The following is a 19,675-nucleotide window of genomic DNA, read 5'->3' on the forward strand; positions in this document are numbered from 1 at the left end:
GGAGAAATGGACTGAAGGTAGTTGAAGCTATAGCTATCGGAAGGATACGAGATCATTTCATCAGACAATTCGCCTCTTCGACACCGTCCATTACGTTTACCTTGTTCATCAACAATGTTTAATGTGGGTGGTCGACCCCACTTGCCCTGCCAAGCAACCTCGTGTTCCTTCGCCCGCATTTTGCCTCTATTTAAGGTTAGCCCGGCTGATCACTCATACAAACTCGTATAAGGCGAGGCTAGCGTGAAGAAAGGAGACTATTTTTAGCGACCTCTTCGGAGAACTTACAACATCGTGTTCGTCTCATTCATCAAGATTGACGATCGTGCCTGCCCTGTCAAGCATTCTCGTGTTTTCATCGGCTCCAATATACCTTATTTTAGCTTAGACCCTGGCGATCGCTTGTGCGGTTCGTAAAAAGAAACTATTTTTGGCGGTGGACAACTTCCGACCCCAGATCGTATTCACCTCAGACTTTCGATATAGTCGATCATTTTGGCCCCAGAGTAGGATTGATATTCTAAAGTAAATAGCCTCAATCTCGTATCGTGAGAACTAGAAACTAAAAATGCCTAATTACGAGCTCGGTACGGATGAGGATCCACATTCTGTCACTACCAGCTTTTGTGCATTAATCACGTTTCGTGCATGGTTACATGCCGTCTATGGAGTATATCGTGTCTTTTAGTGAGAAAATACCTTCTTGGCTTTCGTAAATGAGAATCTCGACACTAAATTTAGGCAGATTGGCCTCGGATATGCTCGTGTTAGCCGATGCTCAATCCGGCTATCATAGCACTTGGTCGAATATCGAGGCATCAGTCAAAGTATAAGTATCCACGTCTGGCCTGGCCTCAAGGTCTTATTCCAAGCATCAAACTCTTCAACCCTTTTATCCCTCTCCCATTCAGAGTCTCAATCCTCGAACACACTATCGAAAGGAAGTGAGTTCTCCCGGAAATCGGAACTATTTATCGAAAGATCACCAACACGCAAAACCTACCTCTCTGTACCAATTCGACATCATGCAGCTCACCAATCTGGCTCTGGCCCTAGCTGCGGCTTTCTCTATGGCTAACGCCTACGCCATCTCTGGCGATGGAGTCAACTGTCGCACTGGTCCCTCCACGAACGATGCGGTTGTCACCTCCTACCCAAAGGGTACTGACGTCAAGATCACTTGCCAGACTCATGGTGAGGACATCAAGGGCAGCACCATCTGGGACAAGACTTCTGATGGCTGCTACGTTACCGACTACTACGTCAAGACGGGCTCCAGCAGCATGGTCACCAAGGACTGCAGCAGTGGCAGCTCTGGTGGCGGCACCTCTTCCTACAACGGCAAGATCAGCCGCAAGGAGATCATCTCTCGCGGTGAATTCTGGGTCTCGCGCCACATCCCATACTCTATGAACGCCGAATACCCGGATCCTCAAGGCCGCAAGTACCGCACCGACTGCTCTGGCTTTGTTAGCATGGCTCTTCACGCAAATTCGCCAGGCTACAACACTGTCAGCCTTCCAGATATCGCTAAGGCTATCTCGTGGGATGACCTCCAGCCCGGTGACTTTGTTGGTACTCTGGGACCTGGCACTGGTGGTGCTGCTGGCCACGTCACTCTGTTCCATTCGTGGGCTGATAGCTCCAAGAAGGAGTACAACACGCTTGAGTGCCGCGGTACCTACGGCTGCGTGGCGTACAAGCGTGCTGTTGGCTGGAAGGATGGCAGCTTCACTGCCAAGCCCTACCGCTACACGCGTGTTGTGGACTAAATCCAGGCTTCAACAAAATTTCGGGGCTGGACAAAGATGAACCGAATCTTGGGTACGTGTATAGTACTTTTGTGTGGCTCTTGAGCAAGCGCAGGGATGGGAAGAGGCTCAGATAGATTCCTGGGCGATTTGGACAAGCAGAGTGTGTGCATTTAGATTGCCTTCTATTTTTTTTCTCCATCTTTTCCTCTCTTCGTGAATGTTACAGTTAGCATTTCTTTTTGCTTGGCCTGATTGTGGAATTCAATCGAAATCTTTTCTTAAGTCTTGCCTCAAGCGGCCGACAATGGCCACGCTCTGTACTCAGTGGCTCTATTCATCAGTCATACTTAGTATGCTACTGCAATAATAGTTACTTAAAACTCTCCATCCATATCTTTGATATAATTGGCTTCCTCGACTTTGAAATGATATCTCCTCCCCTGTATCACTGCTCCTCTCCGTTCTTCAAGTGAATCTCAACATTCTCTTCCAACAAGATAGTGGAATTCGACATTTTCACACTGATCATGGAAAACCCGCCTGCCCTTTTGGCCGGAAGCCTTCCTCCTCGGACTCATATTGAAGGAACCACCGAGCCCTCGGCTTATGGATTCCGGGAAGCACAATGTGCTACATGGCCGTTTGAGTGGGAAAGTGACGCTTATTGACTTTAAGACAGTTGTGATCTTTAGTTTGGCTGAGTAAGCTATGTAGGGTTTCTCTTAGCTCTAGGCTCGCTTTTATCTTTAGGGTCGCCAGGATATCCCAATTCATCCATGGTGGATAATCGGAGTGCTCACTCTATTTTGCATGTGTTTTGCTTTTGAATTCTGTATCACTTGGCTGTGTATCTTAAAAATTTTTGATTGGGATGAATTCAAATTGGGTTCTATAAGTGACTCTTTTTTATAAATGAAACCCATTGTACTAGTTCCCAGGTGTGTCTCTTGAGATTTCATTCGCGCTGGGATTTTCTCACTAACCTATCTTCTTCATTTCTCTCAAAACTTCACGGTGAGAGAATGGAACATAATCTTCCGGGAAAGATGAATCGAACGCTTATCATCTCGAGCCGTGATATACCTTACCTCCGTAATGAATATCTTTATCTTCCTCCGAATTCTCAGTGATCGTCGAAGCTTCTAGTAAGAGGATCAAATATGCTCCGTTGTGATGAAAATGAATTGGAACTAAATTTAGTCAGGATGAGTGAGTATGGACCGGACTACCTATGCGACACTTAGTTATGTAGTGGAATGAGTGGTTTGGACTAGCTTCACATAGCTTAACGCTACTTTCCTCTAGTATGCTATCCAACATCCTCGGTTTCGACATAACAAAGATTCACCTTGATTAGGATTTCTAATTATAGAGTATCAACACAGATATATATATCTTCACACCCACCACCATTCAATTTACCATGGTAAATTACATTACCGACAATAGACCCTAGGGTGTCTCTAGACTGCACTTGGCACTCTGAAAAGTGAAATTTTTCATACTCAGGAACTTCTAAGCTAGAATTTGCGACATTTTTGGAAGATACATGTTGACACTCTTTTTATACCCAATTGATTCATGTAGCATAATTTTGAGTCTCCATACATCAATTGGCCGGATGGTGTAGTTGGTTATCACGCATCCGGTGCGGCCTAAAAATATAATTTACGCAATGCGGTTTAGCGTGCCTGTTTGGGTTTAGTGTAGCCAGCTCCTCTTTGCCCGGTGCGTGTTGCTATAAAGTTCCCTCCATCGCCGCTTCAATGTTTCATTTCACCCTTCCTGTTCTTTCTTTCTCCCCGTTCCCTATGCACGACCGGTTAGTGAGGCATTTCTACCATTGATCTAGATGACCGAGCTCCGCCACCCTATTTGTCGCCGGCGCGAATAAGCTAGTCCCTTGCGGTCCTTCGAGCCCTTAAGCGCAGATTTACGGTGCTCTCCCTCGCCGTGCCCTGTTTCCGCTTAGCTCTCTCGCTATTGCGCTAAAGATGAGGTATTTTGGCCCCCGGTTTACCGCCTCGCACGTTAATCGGTCGGCCGATCGTCGGGCTTGCCCGCGTTGAGGTGCATTCGCATATTGCTCTTTCTGGAGAATCGCCCGTATGAGGCAGGGCTTTAAATCTACCTTAGGGCGGCAAATCGAGGGTAAAGATATTGGTAGCCTTGGCTGATGGCGTCCGTATTATTTCAGAACCGGGGAATACCGGATTGAACTGATTAGCGCACGTGAACCACCGGACTCTCTTAGCCGCTATACGTATTAGCTTATGGTTGCTAGGTCCGCGAGAGTTAATAAGACGATAACAGTGACACTCTCCGTCCTTTTATGATGACCGTAAGGCTTCATAGATTCCATGGCGAACCTCAGGAGCGATCCCTGAACCTAAAGACCTCGCTAGGCGACCACGTCCGGCTAGATATAAATATCTATTCCCGTCGGTCTACGTGGTTTTTCTTGCTATTATTCGTATTCTGGAGCCTACCCTAGCCCTTATCACCGATTACGCCTTGTCGCCGAAGCCCCGTTGACTTTGTGATCGATTGGTGGAGAGGATGAGATGGACTCATGGGAAAATAAAGGTTTACTAGTGCGGCACGAGCGTTATATGGACTGATACGACGACGGAGCTAGCGTCTCTATGTCGGTACGTCCTAGGCGTTTTATTTTCGGTCCCCACACGGAACGACTAGTAAGCAGAGCTCTGTCGACCGGCGATCACCGGACGTAAATGATAAGCAGACCTACCGTTCCCTAGAAATAGCAACAGCGCTTTGCAGTGTGGCTATTGGATCAAGCGGATGAGCGGGCGAGTCTTTCGTGCAGTAGTACCTTACATGATACATCAGTCACAGAATCAATTGGCAGATAGGAGGCCTCGTTTGGATGCTATCCTGCCGGAGCTTTTACCCTCTGGGCTTAAAACCTCTCCGAGCGAGTCCGCCTTAGCGTCTAGGCTAAGCAAGGCGAGATCGGTCTGACGAGAGGTATAAAGCTATATACCTCACACGCCGTCTTCGTAATAAAGCGGTCAAGAATCCAATTTGGTCTTTCCAACCAAGTGCTCGGTTTCCCCTGCTTTGTTCAATACTTGTTTCCATCTCTTCTACCGGCTCAAGTCAATATGACCTCTTTTACAGAAAAAGCACACAAAGCTTGTGAATGGCCTGAAGTTGTCGTACGCGACTCCATCGTTTCCCCCGAGTTAGGCATACAGGCCGATCCTATAGTGATTAGAGTTGATCTTGCTCCATTGGGCTCGGCTTCTAATCCCATCGTGATCCACGTTGACGAGGGTTGGCGCTATGATAAGACAGACTAGTTTGGTTCTGATGCCGACACAGAGATCATGGCTACACCGGAATTCTGGGAGACTTTGATTGATGACAACTTCACTGTCCCAGCAGGCGAGGATGAAGTTATTAGTTCGTCCTCTGCCCGTGCGCCAAGCAGATCGCCAGTCTTTGAGGATCTAGAAGACCTTCATTCCTTCGGGCAATCATCCACGAACCGTTTTCACTTGGATGACAAAGCACTAAAAATGACGGTGAGTTCTTTCGACGTGTTGCAGAATTGCACTGGTCGTGAGGCCCCAACGCGTGAGAGCGTTGCAAATGGCCCAGCAGGTAAGTTTGATCGACGACTCTCTTTGCGACTGGTATATTAACGATCTTTAGAAAGCGAGCAAAGTACGGGGAGAGGCAAGGTTTCTCAGGCCGAGGAACCTAGTGATGTTTCTAGTGTGTTTGAACCTTCTTCAGTCTAAACGCGTATTTTTAGCTATCTAGTTAATTAAGGCTGTCTCCTGGTATGCACGAAGGGCGTTTTTTTGCAAATCTTTTGGTAAAGGAGGCGATATACTGTAGCCTTTTTGATGCGCTTCGAAAGGGTATCGCGAGACACGTCGAATTCGTGCGCAATTTTCGAAAAATTGGGGGTTTTTCACGCCTAGCAGCTGCGAAGACCTCCCTGCGTTCCTCGCTGAAAATCTCAGAGTTAGGTATGTTGGGTGGTTGAATTAGCTGGATGTGTGGTGTATTCGAACATTGGGCATGAAAATGTGGTGGGCATGGAAGCGTGGCGCACCTATGAGCGTTAGCGAGAGGGTGGGTCGCAGCGTAGCGAAGGGCACGGCCAGTGGGCTGCGTGTTTAGTGCCCAGATCCCCCGATGGTCAGCGTTCATTAGTATTCGGGACAAGGCACATGCGTAAGGCCGGAGGTAATTTGTTCCGAATGATGAACGAGTCGGAAATACTGCTTAGTAAAACATAGCGCGCACCAATTGGATATCAATTGCTATACTACCCCTAGCTGGCAACTTACGAGGCCATAAAAATGACAAATTTAAATGGGAGATAACTAACGTTAGTTAACTAGTATCTCCGTTATCCGGTCTCCACTGCTGCTATTGTTCCGACAGAACGGCCGTGCCCACTCAATGCCCGCTGACAGTTTATCAATAACACGTGATTCTGCAACTCTTCGGAGTTCAAACAACGGTGTTACCCTAGAAATGATACATGTCTCTTTACATAGTCGATTTTCTTGCTAGATCGATGGCTTTCCCTTTACGTTACAGTGCTGACCCCCTTGTGTTCTGCTTATTATGGGTTGTGTTGCAGACTGGGCCTTCTAATACACGAGTAAGTAGAGATTGGGTATACAAGTGCCGGGATGTTGACATCTGATCTGATCAGCCGCAGGATCACTCTGTAAGGTTAGCCCGTTTTCTGCATCGGTCGATGCGTTGGGATCCTTCGCTTACATCTCGCTGAGCCATGTGGCCACATGCGATTCGATGAGGCTACAGCCTTGTCGATGGAATCAGGATTATATTCTTTGTTGTCTGCGACCGTCTGTACCATCATTTGAGAATTTCTCGCCAGGGCCGAATCAAATATTCCAACCATGGAGTCTGATCGGCAACCCGAGAATGTGAACCTGCCAAGTCTAGAGAGGTTAGGGCTTCGCTTCCTTCTTCATCTTCCGCAGGAGACAGATGCAGACGCCCCAGCACCGAGTGAGATCACAGGATCTGGTCCCACCCTTCCACCCCCGACTTCTACCAACCCCCCGCTATCGAGCCAAAGATACCAGCTCAAGAGGCAACGACGCGTACAGTCAAGCGTCGGGCCATCTATTAGTCCTCGAAGGGGAAGGGGCTATCTGAAATCCCAAAGGTATTTGGAGTATAGGGCCCGGCCGCGTCGGGATGTTGGCAAAGATGGGGAGGTTGTGTGGTCAGACGAGCTGGAAGATGCATTTCAGCAAGGTAAGTCGCAATTTTTGTTCATACTAGCAGGCCGCTGATGGATGATGCAGCCCTTGGGGCACACCCACCGATGGGGAGGAAAAAGTTAACGGAAAATGGGAAATCGTATGGCCGAAATGAACTAATTGCAGAGTATATATATCGGCAGACTGGCCAGCGGAGGACGAGAAAACAGGTGTCAGCTCACTTGCAATTACTTGATTCCTTTCTCCATGGTGACCCGGACTGTAAGTAGAACAACATCAGGGTATAGCTATCGGCGTGATCTAACAAGAAATATAGGGGAAATGCTCGTTCGAGAGCAACCAACCAAGCATTCACATGACCCGGCTCAGCCTCTTGGTTCTATATGGAGGAGCTCGAAGGATAGTGAACCTTCTAACCACTACAGTAACCATATTCATGCCGTCCAGTGCCTTCACTTTGACATGTGGGTGACTACCCCAAACACGCCGGACCGAATCGAGGATGCTTTACATGTGTATACCCGTCTCCAGGGGGACCAGGGTTTACCATCAATGCCATCGGCACCACCAATGCCATTGGGGAATATCGGGGGTTGGCGAACTCACTTTCCGCATCTGGCTGCATTACTCTCGAGCAGCAGAGGCCCTTTGGGATGTGATATTATACTCTTCGAGGCCAACCTTGAGCTGTTAGATGACTTTCCTCCTGTGGGGTCGAGGCTAGAAATTTCCTTGGAGCTGGACAGAGTCAATTCGATACCTGGTATCGCACCGATGAGTAGCATGATGAAGGATTGGACGTGCAGCAATTACATATATAAAAATGGGCAGGCGACGATACAAACGGAGCATAATCTCCCTCAGCCGCATAATACCACAACCATCAAACCGCCGTTTGAGTCATCATGGTGGGAAAAGATATTCACACAACTTACCCATCAAAAAAAGGAGAATGGAAGAATCGGACAGTATGATATCAGTCATGATTCTACTCGGCGATACTTTCGCTCCCTGAGCGCCGTTCAGGAGATCCGGGCCCGTGAGCCTTTGGGTAACGAAAACAACAGAATGGCCATCCTTCTCTGGAAGTTTCGGCAGACGCGACCAGTAGAGATTGGTACCACCACATGGCGACGGCTGACCACTTCACCTGATGCAATTGACGTTCCTCCACTGTCTTTGGATTCGGTCCTACTACATCAAACCCCTCCCAGACCCGTATACCCTCACCAGGTCCTTCAAGCTCATGATTCTCTGCAACACCCTGGTGCTGATCACCCTGACTCTCATCAACCCCGGCAACACCGACAACAGAGTCATACGCACACCAGCCCCACACCCCGAGATGTATATTCACAGGAGTGGGATTCAGATGAATCAATGGATCTGAGCATCGAGAACTCTGGAGCAGCCGATATCGCACATCCCCTACGGTTAACCCAAATTGGAGCATTCACGGATTCTGGCTATGCGTCTACAAATCTTGACAAACATGGATATGTTCAAAGTACGTCGGATGCTAGACTCGGACTTCCTACGGTTCCAGAACACGACTTAACAGAGCATTTCAAAACTCCACCGACACATGACTCCCTGGAGATGACTACAGGCCAAACTGTGTACTCTGATACATCGAGCATTGCTCCTTTGCGAATGGAAAGCTACATATCTCTATTTGGCGAAGATTTGTTCATGAAACTTGTCTCCTGGCAAGCTGATGCGCAGGCAATGGAGAGAATTACCGAGGCTCTTCCTGAATTGCTGAGGGTTTTCGCTCTCAAAATTGGCCACAACGCACCCAGTCAGATTCATCGTGATGTTATGGTTTTTATTCACAAGAACAGACAGTGAGTTCCATGTTCCAAAGATATAAAGTCTCACTTTGCCCTAACTTTGTGACTGTTTGTCAGCAATATCGTGAGCAATTTCAAAGAGAGGTGTTCCCATGAGGAAGAAATTCTTTTTGAGGATGGGACTCCCGACTCTCCCGACTCTATGGGAATGCCTCTGGATGAGAAATGGGACTTATGGAACAAGCACCTAGAAGAGCAGCAAGATCCCAATCCGTCTTCTCCTTGTATTAGTGAGCCAATAACCGACAATACGCATACACAGGAGGAACAAGAAGAACAAGCAGAACAGGACGAAGAATCCAATATGCCTGAGCTCTCTGTCTATAAAAGTTTCATTTCCAATGTCGCATCATACGAATGGCTTCTTTCCAGCTTACGCAGAGAGCTCTTCCTGGCCCCAGCGAAGCCAAATATCATGGAATCTATCAGAAAAAAGATTATTACCTCCCTCCCATCTTCTCACAGACTCAGCCGAACGTTATCTGCAGAAGCCTACACCGTGACGTATGTTGTCAAATGGAATCCGCTGGACTTTCTCGATGAACAAGGGTATCAGGAGGAGCCAGGCGAGGCACTCAAGGGAGTCATTACACTTACGGGATCATCCGAGGATGCGCAAGCCCTGTCTTGTACACAATACTTGTGCCAGACATGGCCTTCAACAGGTGGACATATACTCCAGCTAATTATGGATATCGTTCGCGCTGGACCCGGCAGTCGACAAACTTGTAAATCTCCGACGCTGTTTAGCTACGATTTGATACTAATCGTGGTCCTCTAGGTGATTTGCCCGACAACACCAAGGTCGCAGCCTGTCTTACTGCGTCAGGTTTCAACGTTGAGGCGTTCGGCACGGGAGACTCGGTGGCCGAGATCGGTGAACAGTTTGCATGGCTGGGTGCTGCTCTACGCTCTTCGCCATATGAACTTGGAATTGCGTACTGCACACCGATTATCAGTGACGTCCATATTTCTAGCGCATCGCAGCAAGCGTCTCGGAGTCAGTCTTGTCCCCATATCCTTGGCAAGATTGATTTCGTCTTTCAGGAGAGAGAGAGGCAATCCACAACGTCGAATGCGCAATGCTGGCACAACTTATTCCGGAATCCTGTTGTCGTCACAGGCTACCCAATTCCATGGAGGTCGGAGACTGGCACAGGCCTGGAGATCCCACTTAACATGATGGCAGGATTGGCCCGAACTAAGCGTGTCAACAGCTTCAACAAAAAGCTCTTTATTAAGGGCTTTTCGACAATTTTAATTCCAACAAGACAAAATGGACCCACGATCCTCTGGCATTTGATGTATAACATAGATCGAAGCCGCATATCCTACATCCAACATACTGTGCCTCATTTGGAGGACATCAGCATCTTTGACTTGGAAAAGGCTCGGCACGTGCTTGGGTGGTGTTCCGAAGCCAGATACAACGCTGGTAAGAATAATTCAGGAAAAAAGCTGGGTCTTTTGCTAACACGTTGTTTTGTCAGGGGCTGCGGAGGCCAACTATCTAATCACGCCGTCACGGCTCCCAAGACCGCCGGAGGGTTGCATATACAACGATATCCGGTTATTCAAGGGACAGATCATTCTTGGCAGTGCGTTCAGCATGGGTCACAAAGACACCGCAATCCATATATCACGAAATGGGTACATAGAAAAGCTCAAGTCAATCCGTCGGAGATTCTTTGTGCTTTGGGACGAAGAAGACAAACGAGGATGGTTAATCAATGGGGCCAGTGTTCTTTTACACTTACTTCGGGCCTCCCTGAAACACGACAGTATGGATGAACTAAGCACCGAATTTCTCTTCAATCCTGAGGATCTGCAAGAAGCATCTGAAACTCGCAGGGCTTTTTCTGCCATCAAAGTACTCGCGAATCAAAGCAACAGGAAGCTCCCAATATATCTAGAAAAAGGAACCTATCTTCGCCTGGAAGATCGAGTTGAAGAGCTCTACGACACGTTGGAGAAAATCATGGACTACGAGGTGGGCATCGCCACACCAAGCAGCGCAAAATCATCCAGACCCCGAAAATACCTGGAAGGTTGGGACTTCAATGACTTGGCTACCTGTCGCGATATATTCTATCCTCGTGTTGCCAAGCTCGAAACAATTGGCAAGGGCTGGGTGGATTTCATCAGAGCTATCCACGCAGTTACCCTGTTCGGTCGACGCTTTGGTGAAGTCATTGAACCTTTCAGCACCGGCTCCTGTAATAAATGGACTGAATTGCCAAAAGCCATGTACTATCTCGCCGCCTCTGTCCATGACCTGAAAGAGATCATGGACATGGATGGAGATTCAGAAGCAAGCCCAATGGTATTAGCACATAATGTCATTTGGCACAATCCAATTGCCTTTGGATCGTGTCAGTGCGAATTGGACGGACAGGATGAGCACTCGGATCTTGTTCAAGTTCTTCTGCCTTCTGCTTTTAGGAAGAGACTACCCATCAATCATGAGTTTCCACTAGATGCTCGTGGTGCAGCTATCTTCGGCCACAGTGAGTACTCTAAATGGTCCTGGAAAGATACTGGATATCCTGAAGAAGGAGAATCATCCCCGCCATCCGAGACATCCGAGACATCCGAGGCACTTGAGATCGAGTTTCATGACAGTGGGATTGCGTCTGACACGAACTCATCCGCTCAGAAGGGAAGTCATATTTCAGCAGCTTCCAGCTCTCAACACCCATCAAATGACTATGGAGAGACTCTTACTCGTGAGAGCTACACGGTAGGGATCATATGTGCCTTGCAAAAAGAGCTCCGGGCGGTTCGCATCCTCTTTGACAAGAGACACGAAGATTTAGAGAGGGCCGTGCGAGACACCAATCATTATGCACTGGGCCGTATCGGGCGTCATCACGTTGTTGCTGCATGCCTTCCATCTGGTGAATACGGCACAAACGCCGCTGCGGACGTTGTGTCCCATTTGACCAGGAGCTTTCCCGAGGTGAAGTTTTGTCTTTTAGTCGGGATCGGGGGCGGAGTGCCTTCAAGAGACAATGATATCCGACTCGGTGATGTTGTCGTCAGTCATCCAACCGACATCCATCCTGGGGTTATCCAATACGACCTTGGCAAGAACATGGAGGAAAACAAGTTCGAACGAACGGGTTCGCTTCAGCGTCCCCCGCGTTTCTTGATGACCGCTATCAGCACGTTAATGTCGGATCCTGAGCTTCCATACACACGATTTCAAGGGTATATCAAGGACATTACAGTGTGCAACCCCGCGTACAAGCATCCCGGTGCTCGGAATGACAAGCTTTTCGCCCATTGCAGTGGTCGGCTTGTCCGAAGGGCGCGCCGCCCCGAAATTTATCCGCTGATCCATTATGGCCTCATTGCCTCGGGAAACAAAGTTGTGAAGGATGCCGAGACGCGGGATCATCTGGGTGCAAAGTACAACATTCTTTGCTTTGAAATGGAAGCTGCTGGGATCATGAACGCCGTTCCTAGCCTTGTCATTCGAGGAATATGCGATTATGCGGACTCCCATAAGAACAAGCTGTGGCAGGAGTATGCATGCGCAACCGCTGCGGCATACGCTAAAATGCTTCTGTCGGTCGCATGAGACCGTATAATGGGTGAAACTTAAGTAATCTCCGAAGGGCTGAAAAGTCTGCACCTGATGGACGAACTGTAAACATAACATAGATATGGCCAGTGAGATGAATGACATCATGTAATCTTGTCGTTAAAATCACTTAACGAGTTAACGTAATTCCTGCCCGACCGGGACACCCATAACCACCCATGGGTTTTAAAACAGGATAATTCTACCAACACCCATTAACTTAACTCGATAAAGCGATTTTTATATACATTAATCCTGTGACCAATCTCCCTGCACCCACTACACCTAGGCGGAGCTCTTGCCGCCGGCCTAACTGGCTGACTAGGTAATTTAACGACCGTATGCGAATCTACCATATCGTCTTCTACCGGCTGGTTTAGCTGTTTAACTAGCTGTAGGTCCTCTTCGACGGTCAAACCCTTTCGTAGGGTATCTTCTTAGATGATCGATTTCGTTTCTGGCGTTTCTTCTTATTGGCTGTGTGGTAATTGGCGTTCTCCTGGCTAAGAAGGGTCGCGCTATGTACAACGATTTCGTACCCTTGAATAAGTTGAGCTAGTGCGATCTTCGATGGGGTAGGCGGGCTATTTGACCGTTGCTTTAGTAATTTCCTAAGCGTGGATGCTTGCTTGGTCGGGATATGAGGTAACTAGGGGGCCCAACTCAGACTCGGTGTTCAATTGGGTTGGTTCTGCTCAATTTGAGGTGGCTTGTCGGTGAACTTCGTTGGCCTCAACTTGCTCCAACGAAGTCACATGTTCAGCATCTCTCAAGGAGCAGAAATTTCGGAATCTGTTGAAAGACACCGGGTTGACATGCGAGAGCTCATAGTGAAAGAGGAGAATGGTAGTCTTTGGGAACGTTGAATAATGCAAAGGAGTTCAGCGTTCCCGTTCGGGTTTAGCGCCATTCTATGCGTTATCCTCCCCTTGAGTGTTTCTAAAGAGTCCCCTTCATCGACGCTCCACCTTCTGGCTGTTTTTCAATCCTCTACTATTCCTTCCTTCTATTCCTCCTAAGAGCCTTGCGAGTAAGGCATTTTTGCCAAATTCGCATCGCCAAGCTCCGCCACCCCCTCAATCGGCAGCGCGGACTGGCCTTATTTTAACAACCCTCCGAGCCTTCAGCATACGTCAACGTATCCGGTGCTGCCTATGAATTACTCGATGCGGTATAGCGTGCCTGTTTGGGTTTAGCGTTGCTTGGCGGCCTGCTGTCCGGGTGCGTGTTTCTATAAAGTCCCCTTCATCGCCGCTTCAACGTTTCACGGTTTTTTCATCCTTCCTGCTCTTTCTTTCTCCTCATTCCCACTCACGACTAGCTTTTGAGGCATTTACGCCATTGATCCGGATCACCGAGCTCCGTCTCTTAATTTGTCGCCGGCGCAAACGGGCCAGTCGTTTGCCGTCGTTCGAGCCCTCGAGCGTAGATCTACGGTGCTTTCCCTCTCCCGTGCCCTGTTTCAGCTTAGCTATCTCCCCTGATATTCGAGATAGGGCAATATTGCCTCTCGCCCGCTATGCTAACCTATATGTTCGCCACGTTATACCGAAATCGGTTAGCTAAGGATCGAGCTTGCACGTGTCTAGGTGTATTAGCGCATCGCTCCTTTTGGATATTGCCTATATGGATTATAGCTTAAAGTCTGCCTTAGGGGCGGAAGCTAAAGGCGATGGCGTTATCGGCCTTAGCTGATGTAGTCTATGTGTCGGACTTTAGGCGGTGACCATAAAGTCGTGGTAGTAAATACTCAATGTAGTGTCTGAATACACGGTTATGAGTCTATCGGTCGTGCACACTTCTATGAAGAAGAAGTACCACGATTGTGGAAGAGTACCACTGATCTAGAAGAGAGATCATAAAGGATGATAAACTTGATTCAATTTAGCTAGGAAATGGGGGGGATTTATATCATAGAAACATGGCAAAAGATCACATGAAATAGTAAGAAAGTGGAGTGTTGAATAGTCTCCTGCCTAGGTAGGCAATTCAATACGAGTGTGCAATTCAATTCAAGATAGTTAAGGATCAATTCGATAGATCTTATAGAGAAGAAGATCTAGATGTAGAGAGGGGTTATATGAGTGGGTCCTTCGTCATGTGACCCCACAACATCCACATGTTGACACTATGTTATATAGGAGGGGAAGCCCGGGATCGACCTAGTTAGCGCACGTGAACGACCCGACTATCTTAGTAGCTATAGGTATTAGCTAGTGGTTATGGAGTCCGTGAGAATAGATAAAATACTAATAGTGGAACTCCGTCCTTTCACGATAATTATAAGGCTTCACGGCGGTTATATCTAAGCTTAGGAACGATCCCCGAGCCGGAAGGCCTCGCCGGGGCTCGGGCTACATATAAATATCTATTACTGTTGACCTACGCAAAATTTAGCCGCTTTTCCTAATTAAGCTTATCCTTACCCCTACGAATAGAGTGCGCCTTAGCGTTAGAGCCCTGATAACTTTATGATCGATTAGAGGAGATAATAAGATAGAAGGACGGGAAAACAGGTGGCTTACTCCTGCGGCACGAGCGCCTTTCGGTGATAAGGGAGCTATTACGATAATATAGGGCGTTCTACCTATTTTAGTTTTAATTATAGAGCACGTAGGGACTAGCTAGTAGGGCTCTATGGGCTAGGTACTAATAACCGGATATAGGCGATACGCCGATATACCGTCCCCTAGAATAGTAATAATATCGTGTAAATTAGTTATTAGACTGAATAGATAAGCGGACGAGTTATTTATGTAGTAGTACCCATTAACATGTGGATATTGTGGGGTCACATGACGAAGGACCCACTCATATAACTAGACATTGACATCTCCCACGGGACTCCCACCGTGGGACCTGGGACTTCCCGCCATGGACGGGAGTTGGGACTAAGCTTTAGTCCCATGGGCGGGACTAGAAGGGCCGTGGGACTCCCATGGGAGTATGGGACTTCCCACGGGACTGTAAACAGTGCAAACAGTTAAAATCCTGCCACTTGCATAAATTGTGCGCTTTTCCTAGTATTTTTAAGTATTGCACTTACTATATTACTCTAGATAGCTCTATAGATCCTCGATAGAGATTCAATAAAAGATAGGAAATGTAAGTTTATTCGTATGTTACGTCGTAGTCATCTAAATTTCTTGGACGTTTCCTTGTCCTTCCAGACGTCCGCATTTGACTATAGCCCTCCTTATCCTGTGGCAAAGGGGGTAGTTGAGGTTCAGTCTTATCTTCTTCCCCATAGGAATCCACACTCTTTCGTCTCCTTCCCAGAGCTCGCTGGCTACGTTGGGATGTAGCGGATGGTATATAGGCGTCGAAAGGAACGGAGTTTACCTTATATATCTTATCTTCACTCTCATCTTCACCTTCAGCTTCATCTTCATCTTCGTCTTCATCTTCGTCTTCATCCTCATCCTCTTCATTGTCACTGATTGGAACCGGGGTAAACTGGCCTAGTTTTGCCTCTCTTCGTAGCGCTGCTTGCTGTCTCTCTTCGGCGGTAGGCTCTTCCTCCTTATCGGATTCACCTGTAAGATCTGTTGTATCAAGATCAAATTCGGAGATACAGCGATACATCATAAGGTCTTGTATAGCGGTCTCGCTAAGACGACCCCGTCGATAGTGGCACACGTCGCGAGCAGAGTTAAAAAGACGCTCCACACCAGCCCCGCTAGCAGGGATAGTAAATACATCGCGTGCCATGCTTGCGAGTGTAGGATATTGATGCTCATGCTCCCGCCAGAAGTCACAGGGATTCTTGTTCAATGTGCCTATTAAAGAAACGTTAGAATGAAAAATCAGCGGATATTCGAATGGAAGAAATATACCACTATTAAGATAATGTGTAAGCTCATCGTCAAATACAGGGCCAGTCCGTTTCTCTTGGGACTGAGAGGGCTCGGAAGGGTTATCATCATCCAAGAGCAGTTCAATATCATCCTTCTGCTGGGTAGAGGGTCGGCTGAACTGTGACTGCTCTGTCTCCTTTTGGCGCTGTTGGTAGGGCTCGAGGTATTTTTCCATGTAGCCTCGGTAGGTCTTACGCCATTGGTAGTTGTTATCGGACCATTCACGCTTCGAGAAGAATTGCAGCTTGTACCGCGGCGCAAGGATAGTGCCAATTGCATAGAGATTACCATGAGCGTCAGTCTGGCTATAATAGTCAGAGAGCTTTTGACGGCCTGCTTCGAGCGCCCCACGCATAGTTGCCTTCCAAGGAACCCGTTTCCGCTTCAGTTGGCTGATGGAAAAGTCAAAATGGTCAAACAGCTTGTTGTAGATTCTAAAGATCTGATGGATTGTAACATCTTTGATCTTAGAGATAGCCGTGGTCCACTGATGAAAGGGTTGAGTGATACAAAGAAGGTAGTCAACTTGCCGCCACTCTTCCGTGTTTAGTTTAAACTGAGGATAGTTATGCTCACTGCAGTACTCATCATACGCCTTTGAGAGCCGCTTAGCGCGCTGAAGCATAAGGAATGTTGAATTCCACCGCGTTTTGACATCCTGGATAGGGAGAAGCTTTGGTTCTTTACTTTGAAGGTTCAAAAACGCTTCTCGGCGCTGAGAACTAGCGTTGACACCTATAGCTAGGCCACGGACCTAATATTAATAAGTAGATAGATCTCTATAAGATAAGATCAACTGATAGATATAAGGTAAGACTTACTTTTGCAAGAGTATAGATAATACCTCGCTTTCGAAGGTGTTTCAGGGACGTATCCTGTTCAGCTGACCACTGCCGATCTATGCCATCGTTCTTTGGGTTGAGCTTCATCATCGTGAGGAGATCCTTTAGGCTGAGTTGGATAACATGCGCTAAGCAAGGAATTCGGACAATTGGTATATGGTTTGGAAGATCTAGGGCTTGCATTGACGTCTGTATGCTACCAACTAGAGTGTCGTTATTCGATGCGTTATCAGTCGTAACAGCAAGCACCCGATCTATAATCTGATGCTCTTGTAGACAGTCGAATAGAACCTGGCTTAGATTAACACCGGAGTGCTTTCCATGTAAGGGTTCAAAGCCAAGAAGGATCTCCCGGTACTTCCAGTTTTGGTCGAGGAAGTAACCAGTAATTGCCATAAAGGCCTGTTGAAAGGGAGATGTCCAACAATCAAGAGCAATTGAAAGCTTCGCATTTGGTGGGAGGTCTGATAGGATACGATGCTGATCTTCTTGCACGATCTTTCGAAGACGACGTCGAGCAGTTCGAGGGGTAAGGAGTGTAGGGTTTGACGTGGCTAGCCGAGCCATTGATATAAGGTCTGCAAGGCCTTCATGCGCAAGGATTTGAAAAGGAAGGTTTGATTTAGTGATAAATCTGACCTGACATCGTTTCCATTGCTCCTCACTGAAAGATGGCTTCGAACGTGATGTGTTTTCGGCCTAGATTAGAAGAGTAGATTATTAGTTTACTGGAGTTAACTAGTGGAATGTTTGTATTACCATATATTCGATTGATTGGTGTAGTGTCTTCTGCCTTGCTGTATTATTTGCAGCTTGAATGCATGTTCCAGCCATGAAGTGGCGATTCATAGAATTAGTCCCGTTCGCAGTTCGCCCTGGGTGTGGAATGGTTTTTCCACATCTTCGGCACATAACCATTGCCTCGCCGGTGATATAGTTGGCCACTTGGTCAAAATGCTGCCAGATCTCAGCGGAGTGCTTTGTATCCCATCGCATCTTCTTTTGACGTGATCCTGTCGTTGTCGCAGCCTCAGTCTGTAACCACCAGATCACAAAGTCGTTTTTATTCATTTCGGTATATTTTACCCAGGACTTCTTCCGATCAGAACCAAACCGCTCAAGGGTAGAAGGAAGAGCAAGAGGAGGTGTAAACTCAGAGGATAGCGTAGGATATTGAGTTCGTTGATAAGATGAGCTCCCTGCTATGAAAGAGCTATCATCTAATTCGATATCGGTAAGGGGGTCTATAGGATCACTCTGATAGAGAGAGGAAGGCCCAGCGTCAGAAAATTGGCTGAATTGAGACATAGTTGAAGAAGAGTAGAGTGTGTAGCTAGGGGAATCGAAAGAGAAAGGACTTACCTTATGGCGAATTGGTAGTTGCGACCGGAGGAATTCAATAATAACCAGGGTGAATTCAGCTGAAAGATGCAGTTGATCTATCATGGTTGATAAGGAGACCCATAGTAGGCACTCTTCCGATTGGTTAATCCCGTGGGAAACTCCCATACTTCCATGGGAAATCCCATGGGACCTTGTAGTCCCATCGATTTTCGGTCAGACCACGCCCCCCGACTTTCAAATTAGATAAAAAATATTTCACCTATATTTCAAACTGCTATTTCTGCACCCTCTTATATTACATACCTACTAGTTTTGAATATAAGATGGAGATTAGATAGCGTATATAACTATAAACACTTCTAATTAGCTAGCTTTTTTTAAATAGAGCAGCATTCGTATTAAACAAAGAGATCTCGTTAGGGATGGTGCTGCGGTACTTGCATAGAATATATATTTCCTACTCCATATACTTCATCTACCGCTATATCTTCTAAAATAACCATCCAGTGATTGAATTATTTTAAAAAAGATAGGAATCTTTAATTTCTAATACCTAATTAGCTATATACAATTAGATTTCATAAAATTTCCTAGGAATATAGCTGAGTTTAGGGAGATGTTAAAGTAGTATACCAAAACACTGTTTAATAACAGTGAAAATTCGGATGAATCATCATTTTATCCATCCTATTCGGGAAAATTATGCAAAAATATGAGCTTGGCGGGACTCATGGGAGTCCCACGGGACTCCCATGGGCGAACTAAGAGACTTTGTCCCGTGGGATTGATGGGACTAAGGTCATGGTCCCGTGGGAGTGGGACTAAATTTTTACTAGTCCCATGGGAGATGTCAATGTCTACATATAACCCCTCTCTACATATAGATCTTCTTCTATAAAGATCTAACAGATTGATCCTCAACGATCTCGCATATGATTGCCTACCTAAGCAAGAGACTCTCAACACTCTGATTCTGTTGATTTATCATGTGACCTTTTGCTATGTTTCTTGTGATATAAATACTACTATGTTTCCTAGTTGAATTGAATCAAGTTTATCATCCTTTGTGATCTCTCTTCTAGATCGGTGGTACTCTTCCATAATCGTGGTACTTCTCCTTCTTCATGAGAAGTGTGCACGACCGATAGACTCATAACCGTGTATTCAGACACTACATTAAGTATTTACTACCACGA

At 46.9% G+C, this 19,675-nt stretch overlaps 4 protein-coding genes across 4 annotated transcripts; 3 read left to right on the plus strand and 1 right to left on the minus strand.

The window, feature by feature from the left end:
- Positions 1-1,025: 1,025 nt before the first annotated feature.
- N7496_010270 (putative NlpC/P60-like cell-wall peptidase) lies at positions 1,026-1,772 on the plus strand (the record flags this gene model as incomplete). Its single annotated transcript, XM_056703183.1, has 1 exon — positions 1,026-1,772. One exon carries the CDS (start codon positions 1,026-1,028, stop codon positions 1,770-1,772), a length of 747 nt encoding a protein of 248 aa, XP_056552183.1.
- Positions 1,773-4,882: 3,110 nt separating this feature from the next.
- N7496_010271 (uncharacterized protein) lies at positions 4,883-5,524 on the plus strand (the record flags this gene model as incomplete). Its single annotated transcript, XM_056703184.1, has 3 exons — positions 4,883-5,054; positions 5,103-5,384; positions 5,436-5,524. The coding sequence occupies 3 exons, from the start codon at positions 4,883-4,885 to the stop codon at positions 5,522-5,524; spliced, it is 543 nt and encodes a 180-aa protein (XP_056552184.1).
- Positions 5,525-6,667: 1,143 nt separating this feature from the next.
- Positions 6,668-12,023, plus strand: N7496_010272 (uncharacterized protein; the record flags this gene model as incomplete). Its single annotated transcript, XM_056703185.1, has 8 exons — positions 6,668-7,031; positions 7,082-7,258; positions 7,314-8,504; positions 8,559-8,844; positions 8,908-9,578; positions 9,632-10,285; positions 10,341-11,972; positions 12,016-12,023. 8 exons carry the CDS (start codon positions 6,668-6,670, stop codon positions 12,021-12,023), a joined length of 4,983 nt encoding a protein of 1,660 aa, XP_056552185.1.
- Positions 12,024-15,547: 3,524 nt separating this feature from the next.
- On the minus strand, positions 15,548-18,443 carry N7496_010273 (uncharacterized protein; the record flags this gene model as incomplete). The annotated part of the gene is made up of 4 exons (XM_056703186.1): positions 15,548-16,215; positions 16,489-17,047; positions 17,115-17,834; positions 17,895-18,443. The coding sequence occupies 4 exons, from the start codon at positions 18,441-18,443 to the stop codon at positions 15,548-15,550; spliced, it is 2,496 nt and encodes an 831-aa protein (XP_056552186.1).
- Positions 18,444-19,675: the final 1,232 nt, after the last annotated feature.

The sequence above is a fragment of the Penicillium cataractarum genome (genome assembly GCF_028827025.1).
Source record: "Penicillium cataractarum strain IBT 29864 chromosome Unknown utg000008l, whole genome shotgun sequence".
Lineage (NCBI taxonomy): Eukaryota > Fungi > Ascomycota > Eurotiomycetes > Eurotiales > Aspergillaceae > Penicillium > Penicillium cataractarum.